Source organism: Megascapheus bottae, chromosome 11 (genome assembly GCF_031878675.1).
Source record: "Megascapheus bottae isolate mThoBot1 chromosome 11, mThoBot2.hap1, whole genome shotgun sequence".
Taxonomy (NCBI): domain Eukaryota; kingdom Metazoa; phylum Chordata; class Mammalia; order Rodentia; family Geomyidae; genus Megascapheus; species Megascapheus bottae.
Genome location: NC_143519.1, coordinates 33,638,441 through 33,652,574, shown reverse-complemented (window position 1 = coordinate 33,652,574; position 14,134 = coordinate 33,638,441). Strand labels below are relative to the sequence as shown.

Here is a 14,134-nt window from a genome sequence, read left to right as displayed (position 1 = left end):
TTGATTCTAGTCACAGTGTTAAAGAAGTTTAACTATTATAGCTTCATGAAAGCACAAGTCTAATTATATCTTAGAAGCTTTTAGAATGTGATTTTTTTTCTAGCAACAATAAATGAGAAAACATGAAAACTCAACTTTGTGTTCAGACAACTGTCACATGCCAAATTTCCTAACTCTAGCCTAAGACTATCTTCTAAATGAATTTAAAAGGTCTCAAGCATTGTTAGTTTTCTTTCTATACCCCTCTCCGGAGGTAGTAGAGCTTCAAAAAGGTTTCATAATAAATTCACTGTTATTCGTACTTAAAAGGAATTTGTCACAGTGCTAGAATCCTGATATTTGCTCCCAGACTGTCCATTCCTGAAGAAATAATTCCACAAAATTATTATTTTGGGGGAGGGTAGTCAAGGGACTTGAACTAAGGGCCTGGGTACTGTCCTTGAGCATGTCAGCCACAGCAGCACTTCCAGTTTTCTGATGGTTTTATTGAAGATAAACAGTCTCACAGACTTTCATGCCTGCACTGGCTTTGAACCTGGATCCTCAGATCTCAGCCTCCTGAGTAGCTAGGATTATAGGTGTGAGCCACTGGTGCCTGGCAATTATTTTCACTTGAATAATATTTTTTACACAAGGGCATATATCATAATTCCCCACTGCTTTTAGGTAAAATCACAATTTAAAAATCATACTAATTGTTGTATGCATGAATTCATACATAAAATATTTCATTGTGTATTCTTTTGTAATCAAATCTATCTATTCAGAGAAATAGGAAGCAAATTTATACTTCAGAAGGGGGTAATTAACTCTAATTATATTGAAAAACTACTAATATCTCCAGTACTCAATGGCTGATATAAACAGAAATAAATGGCCTCCTACTATAGCTGACCCTAACACTCTACCTCTCCCCTTAAGATATATAGAAACAGGAATCTGGTCAGCTTGATTTACACAACTTCCACATTAATAATACTTTTTAAAAAAAAATAGTTGCTCAGGGCCGGGAGTTTGGCCTAATGGTAAAGTGTTTGCCTAGCATGCATGAAGACCTGGGTTCGATTCCTCAGTACCACATATATAGGAAAAAGACAGAAAAGGTGCTGAGGCTCAAGAAGTAGAGCTCTTTCCTTGAGAAAGTCCACTAACAGTGCTCAGGCCCTGAGCTCAAGCCTAGGACTGGCCAAAAAAAAAAAAAGTTACTCAATATTTTACAAGAAGGAATTAAGCTGGAAACAAGAGCTCTCCATTTCTTAACTTACCTACCAAGCACACTAATAGAATTTTCCTAGCAAAAGCCAGGAATAGATGGAAAAAAAGGCTAAAATCAAATCACTATTTCAACCAATAAACCTCTATGAGCATTTCCTACTTGTTCAACACATAAAAGAACACACACAACAGCTCAAGATTCATGTCCATTATATAATTTGAAGAAGAGACTGAGAATGGAAAATTGATGGAAATAAAGACAAAACCTAACTACCCTAAAGATTTTTATTTTTCATATTCGGTTGAACTTCATTATTCTCATGCCTCAAAAGGTAAGGGTTTTTTGTTCTAAATACTTCTAAGGTCAAGGATGTTTTTATTTTATATACAAACTTCAGAAATGTCAAAAGGATACATACTGGAGAAAATGTAAAAGAAATTATTTCTACATCACTGACCTTCAATTATAGTACACCATTTCAGCTTTCTGAATATATAATCATACTAAATATAAATACATATGTATTCTTATGCAAAAAATGTTCATTAATTACATAATAAAATGCTAAAAAGCGGTGGGCACAGTGGCTCACACCTGTAATCCTAGCTACTCAGGAGGCCGAGATGTGAGGATCATGGTTCAAAGTCAGCCTAGACACTAAAGTCCATGATACTCTTATCTCCAATTAACCACCAGAAAGCCAGAAGTGATGCTATGGCTCAAGGGCAGGCAGTACTCTTGAGCTGAAGAGTTCAGGCACAGTGCCCAGGCCCAGAGCTCAAATCCCATGATTGACCAAAAAAATAAATAAAAAAGACCAAACTCATACCCTTAAGGATTACAAACTTTCTTCTTCCAGAAACACAGGAATTTCAAGAGAACTATCCCCTGCCTCAACTATAATTCCAGATATTCATGAAGAGAGAGAACAAGAAGATCAAGCTATAAAGTCAACTAGGACAAAAAGTCCACAAGATCCCATATAAATATATATGGTCATGCCCCCATCATCTTCTGGTATCATGGCATGCAGCTGCTATACTAGATATGCAAGAGGACTAGATATGAGCACTGGAGACCCAAGTGGACAGTGTAATAAGAACCAGGTCCAGGAGTATGGTTCAAACTCCAGTACTTAAAAAAAAAAAAAAAAAAAAAAAAAAAAAAAACTAGAGGAGGCAGAAGGTGAGGGGAAGAAGACATGATGTTAGAGAAGAGGAAGGAGGACAGAAAATAGGGGAGGAAAGGTGGATAAGGGTTCAAGGGGAAAGGGAAGAAAGAAGAAGAGGAATGAGAGAAAAGGGAAGCGAAGAGAAAGGAGAGGAGGGCAAAACCCTCTGAACCCAGCTATTACTGTCTCATACCCATACTGTCTCATACCCAGAACCCAAGCTTCTCAGGACTCAGAGACAGGAAGGACTGTAACTCTAGATGAGGCTGGACAAGAACATTTGTGAGGCCCTCACCTCAACCAATAAGCTGTGCATGATTTTGCATATCTGTCATCTCAGATACATGGTCATTATAAATAGGAGGATAGATGTCCAGACCAACTGAAATCTTACTTTGAAAACAGAAATGAAAAGAACTAGAGGTGTGGCTCAGGCAGTACAACACTTACCTAACCATCATAAGACCCCAAGTTAAAACCCAAGATCCATAAAAAAGAAAACTCGGACTTAGCAGCCAACCTACTTTAGTGTTAGTATATTGCCTCCATAGAAATTGAAATTTCTCCTTTCAGGTAGATACATCGTTAAGAGTTTTTGTTGTTGTTGTTGTTGTTATTCTATTTTGGTTTTTAACAAGCCTTTTCATACTTTCTAATAGCTTGTTAATTTTGAATAGGTCTTAGTTTATAAAAATTGCACTGGCATTCAATTTAAAAAAAAAATCAGTTACAAAGATACAAAGAATTAGTCTCACTCAAAAAGAGTAAACATTGGGGCCGGGAGTTTGGCCTAGTGGTAGAGTACTTGCCTAGCATGCACGAAGACCAGGGTTCAACTCCTTGGTACTACATACATAGCAAAAAGCTGGAAGTGGAAGTGGTGCTGAGGCTCAAGTGGTAGAGCTCTAGCCTTGAGGAAGTCTGAGGATAGCGCTCAGGCCCTGAGCTCAAGCCCAGGACTGGCAAAAAAAAAAAAAAAAGTAAACATTCTGTGAGATTGGAAGGGGACAAATCCTTAATTAAGGGGACAAACCATGTCTTGATTGTGGATAGTATTACCCAATAGGCTGGGGGTGGAGGAAAATGGAATAAAAGGAATAGAATAAAAAAAGAAAGAGTAAACACTGATTCATAGAAACAATATTCATTTAATAAAACAGCAATTTTAGATTTCAAATAACACTCTGGTATGTCTAAAATTCTAAACATGTCTAATTATACATTCGACATTTTCTATTTTTTGTATAAAGCAATACTTAATAGATTCCAAGAAAGACATCACTTACAACAAAAGAAAAAGTTAAAGATCAACAAACACACACAAACCCACACCCACACACACACACACACACACACACACACATACCAAAGTATAGAATGAAATTCAGCTAAATTGATAGTATCTGCTCAAGATTGCTATTTTTAAAAGCATACAATGCAATGTGACAGCAATATTCACAAGACAATATGTTGGTAATTAACTCTACAATTTGCAGGGGAGGAGAAGGTAACTGAGAAAAAGGGGGGAGGTTAATAACAATGTTTAACAAGAAATTAACGTATTACCTTATATATGTAACTGTAACCCCTCTGTATATCACATTGACAATACAATTAAATTAAAAAAGGAAATTTAAAAAAAATAATGTATGAAAAGGTTTAAGTCCATGAGTTGTAAATGATTCAGTAATAAAATAATGAAAGATACCCCTGAGATCTTCTTACACTAAGATTATGTTTCAAGTGTCTCTTCTGAAAAATTATTCACATACACTAGCTATTTATTTGAAGGTGTTAGGAAGAAATTGCTCATCAAAATGACAGATGACTGATAGCTGGTTAATTTGGTAACATCCCCTAATGGTGTCCGACAGATAAAATTACCTCACAGGATTACTGGTCAAAGAAACTCGTAGGGACTCCAGGTATGTGACAAGCCTCTCATCAGCAGACCCCATTTTCAGTTCATAGATGAATTCTTGAGGGGAGATCTGTCGACTACTTCTAAGACTTCCCTGTAAGGCAAATCAGAGAAGAGAAAAGGTTTTTTAATTCATGATACCTTATTCATAAAATGAAGACTTAATCATTTTTTAATAATAATGCTATAGCTTCAACTCAGGAAGTGCTGTCCTTGGACTATTTCTGCTCAAGACCAGCACACTTGAGCCAACCTCAACTCAACTTCCAAAGAGCAATATGAGATTCCTCAAACCACAATGCATGGAACTACCCTACAATCAAGGAAATTCCAAATTTGGGCATTTATCCAAAAGATTACAAACAAGGATGCATTAAGTCCAGCAGTACAACCATATTTATTCACCATAGCCTCGGTATGAAATCAGTCCTGATGCCCCTAAATGGACAAATGGATCAAGTAAACATGGTGTATATAAACAATGGAATTTTACTCATCCATTAGAAAGAATGATACTGTATCATTTTCAAACAGTGGAAGGATAGAAATAAATTATTTTTAAGTGAAGCAAGTCAAGCCCAGAAAAACAAAGATGTCTGCTTTTTCTCATACATGGAAGTTAGTACTCATGTATAAATATATCTATCTATATAAATATATTCATATTATCAATATAAATATATAAACGTCTATAAATATATAAATGTGTGTGCACTTTATGGTGGCTCCCAAATGTACAAAAGTGCACTAACCAAAACATGGTAGACTGAGAGGAAAAACCTCAATGATGCAATTCTTTAGAAGGGCTAATTCACAGTCCAAAAGAATAAATGCCAGTAATCAGGTACTGGAAGTAGAGGGAGGGAAGAAGAGCAGGGAGTGAGAGGGGAGTAGATGGATGAAGTGAGGAATAAGGGAAAATAATCATAAAATTCAATGCATATGACACAAAATTAAGAATATTGGGAGGGGCAATACTGGGTAGCATGGAAAAGAATGACGAAAGAGGTTACACTGATGAAGACTTTTACACTCATATACTACTTTATTGAATGGCAAATCCTTTGTACAACCACTTAGAGATAAAAATAAACATGAAACACAAATAAAAGGGATTTAACCCCATTTAAAAGAATATATTTAACCCATAGTAACACTACTTACAAGTACATAATTTGTTGCTTCAAATTACCAAAGAAGTTTGTTCCATACGGAAAAGTTGAAAACCATAAAAAACTAGCAGGAAAGAAAAGTGACTCAAAATGACTATTGGTAATGTGTGAGTTCTATGTTTTTGTACTTCAAACATACATTTTAGCTAATGAGTTCATAATGACATTTTCATATAAATTTGTTTTTTTTATTTTTTTTATTTTTTTTTATTTTATTGTAATTAGTAAAAGGGTTACATGATATTTGCCAGATAGAAGGTGCATTAATTCACATACATTGATACCCTTTCACATGTCTTGGTACCCATTTCCCTCCCCCCCACACACCCCACACCCGTTAAAATGTACTTCAGTCACAGTCACACAATCACCTTCTTCCCCCTCTCAGTTTGGGATATGATGGCTCGCTCATACACACTCTGCCCAATCACCCTGAGCAATCCCAAGAGGCCCAAACCAACAGGACTATTTGATCCTGAATTTGAACCTCTAAAACTATTACCCAAATAAATCATTTATCTTTAGAAAAAAATATATATTCTTCTTTTTTTTTTTGGTTGGTCATGGGACTTAAACTCAGCTGGAACACTGTCCCTGAGATCTTCAGCTCAAGGCTCCCACCCTACCCTTGAGCCAATCCCCATTTCCCATTTTCTAGAGGTTACTGGAGATAAAGAGTCTCAGGTACTTTTGTGCCCAGGCTGTCCTTGAACCTTGGTCCTCAGATCTCAGCCTCCTGAGTAGCTAGAAATGTAAGAGTGAGCCACCAAGCTCTGCTGAAAAAATATATATTCTTGAATGGGAAGCTAGAAAGAGACACATAGTAAGGGAAATAAATAAGTAAATGACATAATTCACTTACAAAAACATTATACCTATTGTTCTGAAGGCTTCCTTCATCACCAAAAAATGTTTCAACAATATTCCAATATCCATAAGTAAGTCTCAATGAGTGTGGAGCATTACTGTCTGAGAATATTAACAAAGCATTTCCTTGCTAATTAGTCTGTTTGGCTAAGTAAATTGCTTTAATATCATAAAATTTTCAACTTCCTGTGTATGGAAGTTTGTATCCAATGTTTGTATCCAAAAATATATAATGGAAAGCTCATCTAGACGGTATCTTACAGTCTAGTCAAATGTATTACTGAAATAATGATGGTAGGATCAAAATAAACCACAACTAAATAGACTATTTCCTCCCATAATGTATGGGGTCACCTAATGTAGGAAATACTTTAAATATAAGAATTATGAATAACGGCCGAGAGTTTGGCCTCGCGGTTAAAGTGCTTGCCTAGCATGCTCAAAGACCCGGGTTCGATTCCTTGGTACCACATATATAGAAAAAGCCAGAAGTGGTGCTGAGGCTCAAGTGGTAGAGCTCTAGCCTTGAGAAAGTCCAAGGACAGTGCTCAGGCCCTGAGCTCAAGCACAGGACTGGCAAAAAAAAAAAAGAATTACAAATAATAAGTGCATTCAGACACAAATTAAAACAGCATTAAAAAATGGGGGGGGGGGCAGTAGCAAAGTGACTCAGATCTCTTATCACAGCTACTCAGTAGACAGAGATCAGTACAGACAATAAGTCAGGAAATCCTCGCCAAATAAGCCCCAGTTTTAAAAGGAGGGGGAAGGGGGCCTGGGAGTTTGGTCTACTGGTAGAGTGTTTGCCTAGCATGCAAGAAGGCCAGGGTTTAATCCCTCAGTACCTCATACATAAAAAAAGCTGGAAATGATGCTGTGTAGAGCTCTGGCCTTGAGAAAGCCCAAAGACAGTGCTCAGGCCCTGAGTTCAATGCCTAGGACATGCAAATATAAATAATAATAATAACAATAAAAAGCCAAGAGTGTGGCCTAGTGGTAGAAAGCTTGCCTTGCATGCATGAAGACCCAGGTTTGATTCCTTAGTACCACATACACAGAAAAAGCCGGAAGTGGTGCTGGGGATCCGGTAGCCTTGAGAAAGTCCAAGGACTGTGCTCAGGCCCTGAGCTCAAGCCCAGGACTGGCAAAAAAAATAATCATAATAAATAACAATAATTAAAAACAGCAACAACAACAACTTTGATTCAAGCCTGGCCAAGATAAAAGCAAGAGACATTATCTGAAAAATATCTAAATGTTACAAATGTGCAAGACAGGGTTCAAATGGTAGAGACCTTCCTAGCAAAAGCAAAGCTCTGAGCTCAAACCCCACTTGTCCCACTGTTATTCCTATCTCATTAACCAATCACTTATAATATCTTTCTATGTTATCTGTTTAAAAGCCACTTGAACAATATGCTTGTTGTAATACTTCAATTTGTAAATAAGCTATACTACCCTTGAGTTCACAAAAATAAGTATCTTAAAATACTGAAACTTGTCTGTCATCTTCTGAGCATAATTAAATGTAATTAGACCAAAAGATGCCATTCTGTATAATGAAACTGAGTCTATGTTCTAGGAAGTGCTCATGATAAAGCTCAGAAAGAGATGAGCTCAGACATACAAGCGGTGGACCTTATTATGTCTTTTTCATAAAGTCAATCTACTAGCTACTGAATACTGCATATCAATAAAACTGAATTCTCCTCTAAAGTTAGAACAAGAGAAGTATATCTGTTCTCACTAATCCTACTTAACCATGTACTAGAAATCTCATTTAGTGCAGCAGCAATAGTAGTAATAATAATGATCATCATCATCATCATAATACATGCAGATTAGGAAGAAGTGACTGCACTTGCAGATTGCATAATTATCTAAATGAATTTTGTGATGTGACAGAATATAAGCTCATCGTATGAAAATAATTTTTCTTTCTAGAGAGTGCCTAAAACTCAGAAGCAAAATTTTAAAATACATAATTGTCAACAACAAAAGCTAAGAATGTTTTTAATCAAAGAAAAAGACATGAAAATAAGGGATCCTAAATATAGATGCAATACTCTCTCTTCGTGGATCTTAATATTCAGTTTTATGAAGGCAGACCCTAAGGAGTACATTATGCAAAAAACATAATCTGTAGTAGTATCAATATAACTACTATCAAAATCTCTGTAAGATTGTTCCGAAATTAAAAAGTAGGTTCACTTTCTCATTGATTTTCATGAGAAAGTGAAATGTTGTTTGGATCACACACATGAGTGAGGCTATTAAAGAGGTGGAAATAGGAAGAACAGCAATGGGCTAAGGAACCGGATCCTCCAGGTATGAGAGTATTACCACTTGCCAACATTTCTGTATGATGCCATTCTCTCCATTGCTATTCTCTCTGCCTGAGAAGGCAGTGTTAACTTCTAAATAATTCATCACAACACCACCAGCCCTGTATAAAATGCCTGGCATTCTTTGAATAAATGGGAGGTACAATAAAGATAAGCTATACATGGGGGAAGGGTTAAAATAAAGAATCAGCATTATTCCTTGTTAGCACCGGTCTTTCTGCATTTATTTTACCCAAGTCCAAAGCAAGTAGGAAGGAGAGAAAGCAAGGGGAAGGACACTTGCAGATACAGAACTCTCTACATACATCAAACACAAAGATGAAAATACTGAGAAAGCTTTATCACTGTGGTATTGGAACACATTAGATAAGGATGAGATAAGGATTTCTGCCTGACATCACAAAAATTAGAAGTATACTGATCCAACATAACGTTTAAATCTTTTTTTAATCTGAGTAAATTCTAAAATATCAAAACAGGATTGAAAACATACAGATTATACCTGTCATATTCCTTATTATGTATTTAAGAGCAAAAAAAGTAACAAACTTTTGGAATAATTTGGAATGCCACTGCTATGACAAAAATCAAACTACACTATATTTTTACCTACTGAGTTAAAGTATCGAAATGTTGGCCTTTCTTTTTCCAAATAAAGGTTATGAAAGGTATCCAAAAGCTAAGAATCTACGATCTAATAGCCTGATATTTATAACAAATAAAAATATAAAACAAAATCTAAATGTTTATTCTATGCAAAAAGTTGGCACATCACAATGACAACATAGATGGCAAAAGAGACCTAATAGTACCATGGTAGTTGCTTCAAATTAGTCTAGATAACCTGAGTCATGGTAACACTCATTTTTATATACTATTCCCTTCACCATGAACTTTCATTGAACTAAAGAATGTATCACTCTTCCTGGAGGCTAGCCTAGACCAAATTCATTATGTAGTATTATAAAATGAATAATAATTCTGTCTTCCATTCACATTTACTCTGTACAGAAAACCAATGTATTTTTTTCAATGACTCAAAATGTTTAGGCTGTGTATATACAAAATTTCAAATATGAAGGACCAGTAAGAAATTCATTATTAGAATAAGTCTATGGTATTCACTATATAATTTTAAGCAGGAAACCTGCAAAAATAAAACTATGCAACAATGCATAACAAATAAAATGTGTATACAAAGTTAATTCTCTCAGTGACAAGTGGTTGCACACTCTTGAACATCTTGAGTAGGTAAATCTACTTAAGTATCTACTTAAGTCAGTAACCATAAGTTAACTACATCAGTTTCTCTGTGGTGTTCAGGTCTTGAGATTTGTAAAGCATGAGATGGTATACACACACACACACACACACACACACACACACACACACAGTTGCCAAGAGTATTTAAAGAAACAGTGTGCATTGAAAAAGAATGAAAAAAACAGCAAAGTCAGCAAAGAATAAAACAAGGGTAAGCAGAGTTGCTGCCAGGAGGATAATTATAATCTAAATTATGATCATGCATATTACTATTTAAATGCATTCCAACAAATTTCTTGCATTTTGAAAATGATTCAAGCATCTCTAATATCACTGATCAAAAGAAACACTAATCTGTCACTGTAACATGAATTACTCATTTGAAGAACATTTAGAAACCAAGAGGATCTCTAATGCCAATAAAAATCTGTTATTCACAGGTTATTTTATACACCAAGCTGAAAAATGAAAGTCAAAAGTTATTGCTCAAAAGTATACACCCAGACAAATAAAGATTAGCAGGAGCTTCTTTTCAAGATTTACTTATTTATACTCATAAACTTTGAATGAACACTACTATGTGCCCAAAACCTCCCTAAAGTTTTGGCAGCTGGTTATAGTATACATTAAAAATACTTTAGGTTGAGAGCTTATAACTCCAAGCTATATTTTTTACGAAGAAGCAGTATAAAAGTACAGAAATTTTGCAATACTTTAAGTTTCTACTATGACTTTACCATTTAGTGATAATAATTATCATTATTAAGTTGTTTCTAATTTGCCTCCAATTGAGAGTATTTTTAAGATTTGCAAGGCTAACTTTCCTATGTTGCAGATGATTATAAGCTGAATTTGAAAATAAATATTAAAATTTTAAAAATAGTAAGAAAAAGAGGGATGGGATGTAGCTCACTGGCAAAGCGCTTGCCTAGCAAGTACAACATCCTAGGTTTGATCCTCGGTACCAAAAAAGAAAACACACACACACAAAAAAAAAAAAAAAAAAAAAAGGGAAAAAGAAAGGGCTGCGAGTTTGGCCTGGTGGTTAAAGTGCTTGCCTAGCATGCACAAAGACCCTGGTTCGATTCCTTGGTACCACATATATAGCAAAAGCCGGAATTGGTGCTGAGGCTCAAGTGGTAGAGCTCTAGCCTTGAGAAAGTCCAAGGACAGTGCTCAGGCCCTGAGCTCAAGCCCAGGACTGGCAAAAAAAAAGGAAAAAAGAAAGAAAAATTGTGAAACCTTAGGACCAAATAGTAATTTTAGGCAATTAGAAATGGATGTGAAATAATAGAAATTTAAGACATTATACTTTCTAATAATTAGTTATCTACACTTACTGAGCATGAACCACCATTCAATTAGAAAAGCTTTCCTCCAGTGGCCAGTTTCCTGAGATCCTTACTTACTACTGATACTATTTCTTGATAATTGAGAAATTTCTCAACTGCTGAAATGTTACTCTGAAGTAGAAAGTCACAAAAGATATTTATAGATTCTTTAGGAAAGAAAAGCAAGAAATTACACATTTTTGTTCATCTGTGTAAATAGCACATAGAAAAGAAAAGCAACAGTGAAGATTATCTAAGTTCAGAGGATGGGAGGAAACTTTAGAAAGATGAGAGAAAGAACTTACCGAGGGGAAGCAGAAAGGTATATTCTCTAAGAATATCTTTTTGTAGAATTTTAACTGTGAGATTCATGTTGATATTTCATATGTACAGAGAGGAAAACAATTATCAAGGTGACTTTGATAGAGTACACTCTATGCACACATGGAAATATCAATGGCACTCTCCTTATACAATTAACATGTAGTAAAAAGGGAAAAAATCCTATTAAAGAAAAAAAAACGATAGGAAGAAAAGCCCAAAATGAAATAAATGTAAACAAAATGTACTTGTATGACTTCATATGTACACAGAGGGAAAAATATGATCAAGGTGACTTTGATAGATTACACTCTATGCACACATGGAAATATCAATGGCACTCTCCTTGTGCAATTAACATATAGTAAAAAGGAAAAAATCCTATTACAGAAAAAAAAAAGGATGGGAAAAAAAACCCAAAATGAAATAAATGTATAAACAAAAGGAATCTAAGCTTTTTAGTTTTTTAAAGAATAATAATATTACAGAAACAAGTTATAATATAAAAATATAGAAGGCAAGGGCTAGGAGTTTGGCCTAGTAATAGAATGCTTGCCTAGCATGCATGAAGACCTGGGATCAATTCCTCACTACCACATACACAGAAAAAAGCCGGAAGTGTGCTGAGGTTCCAGTGGTAGAGCTCTAGCCTTGATAAAAGTCTAAGGACAGTGCTCAAGCCCTGAGCTCAGGACTACAAAAAAAAAAATATATATATATCGAAGGCAAGATAGAATGCTGTAATATTAGGTTCTACTCGGGCTTTTTACATGTTATGTATGCATGAGAGAGAACAAAGCAAAGGCACAGGATAGAAATACATGCAGAAGGAGAAACGGAATGTAGTTATATGTCATGTATTTTTCCTGTATGGATACTGTCAGCCACCCACATTCTGAAGTTATGCATTTGTAAATTCATCATCAGCCTACAAAAAAAATCTTAGAAAACTATACTGAAGAAGTGCATTGTTTTTCTTGTCATTATTTCCCAAATAATAAAGTGTAACAACCGCTTACATTCTCTGATATTACAAATAAAGATGATTTAAAATAAACTTGTAAATTTGATAGTTGCTGGTCTTATTATTCAAAATCAAAGGTAAATTTGATTATCTCTAAAAGAAAAAAGAAAAGTTACCACAGAGATGTACAGAGGTTATAGGCAAACAGTACAGAATTTTATGAAGATTTGAACATACTCTAATTTTCATATCCAAGAGAAGTCTGGAACCAATCACTCCACAGATGCCAAGGGACAGGTATGCACATACACACACACACACACACACACACACACACACACACACACACACACATTTTCACTTGGTCTGAAAGGAGACAGGAGCAAGGCACACTATTAAAAGAGGCAGCGCCCAGATCTTTTTTTTTCCTTTGCATTATTTTTTTTCTTTTCATATATTTTTATTATAATTAAGAGGAGTTATAGTTATATTCACCAAATAGAAGGTGCATTACTTCTCACACATTGATATCCTTTGTCATGGTTTTGTCCCCATTTCCCTCCCCCCACCCCCTCCACTCATCTTGTTCCCCCCCTTCCTTTTCCTATTTCAAATAAACATATATACAATATACCAGATAACAAGGCAAGATATTGTAACAATATGAGAATAACAAAGCACCCAGATCTTAATATTGAAATACTACTCTACTACTCTCCACTAAAAAGAAATCTAAGCTCCATGGATTTATGATGTGTTCTGGAGCTGGAGATAGGCCTGCAAGGATAACCCTGGTAGATCATGTGCCTGGCAATGAAGATGTATCAGAAACAAATGGGATCACTAACAAGCCTGTGAGCACAGATATTAGCAGTGGCTGCTTAGGGAGTACAGAATCCTTTCGTGTTTGAAAAAAAAAGATCATACGCTAGATGGCCATTTCAAATAAACATATATACAATATGCCAGGTAACAAAGTCAGATACTGTAACAATATGAGATTAACCAAAGAGGGGAAACAAGATTGGGAGGGGGTAGAGAGGGAAATGGGGACAAAAACATGTGAAGGGGTATTAATGTGTGAGAAGTAATGTACTTTCTATCTGGCAAATATAACTGTAACCCCTCTATATAATAAAAAAATAAATGACTAAATAATACTTAGTAGTTCATTTTAAAGTAAGTTTGCTATTATATGAGCTTTCCTATAATAAAACACATTTACAAAACACAAAAGAATACCTAATATATAATGTTTAAGAAGACTAGAAAGGAGCCTTTTGGAGAACAGAGAGAGGGCTGTGGCACCAGCCACATCTCCAGGTAACCCCTAGTATTACTGACATGCTAACCAAGCAGCATGCTTAAAAATCTAAAGATTTTTACAATATGAATCTAACCTGAAAATAGTAAAACAACATGTTCAAATTTACTGACTTTTTATGTATTATGTTATTTCTAGGGTTGGTACAAATCAAGTCAAATTCCTCCTACATCTCTAATTCACATTACAACTGTGTCTGACAGTTATATTTCATGGTTGTACAAGAGAAACAAATGAAA

The 14,134-nt window shown here is 35.2% G+C and overlaps 1 protein-coding gene across 3 annotated transcripts in view; it reads right to left on the bottom strand.

Moving 5' to 3' along the window:
• Diaph3 (diaphanous related formin 3) overlaps positions 1 to 14,134 on the bottom strand; it is a 440,087-nt gene that overhangs the window by 336,595 nt on the left and 89,358 nt on the right. For all 3 annotated transcript variants that reach the window (XR_016537097.1, XM_090342066.1, XM_090342064.1), the window contains one exon: positions 4,272 to 4,402. Coding sequence is in view for 2 of the 3 variants with exons in the window: in XM_090342066.1 (XP_090198192.1) it covers positions 4,272 to 4,402 (131 nt within the window). In the remaining variant the exon portion in view is untranslated. The remainder of the gene's footprint in view (positions 1 to 4,271; positions 4,403 to 14,134) is intronic.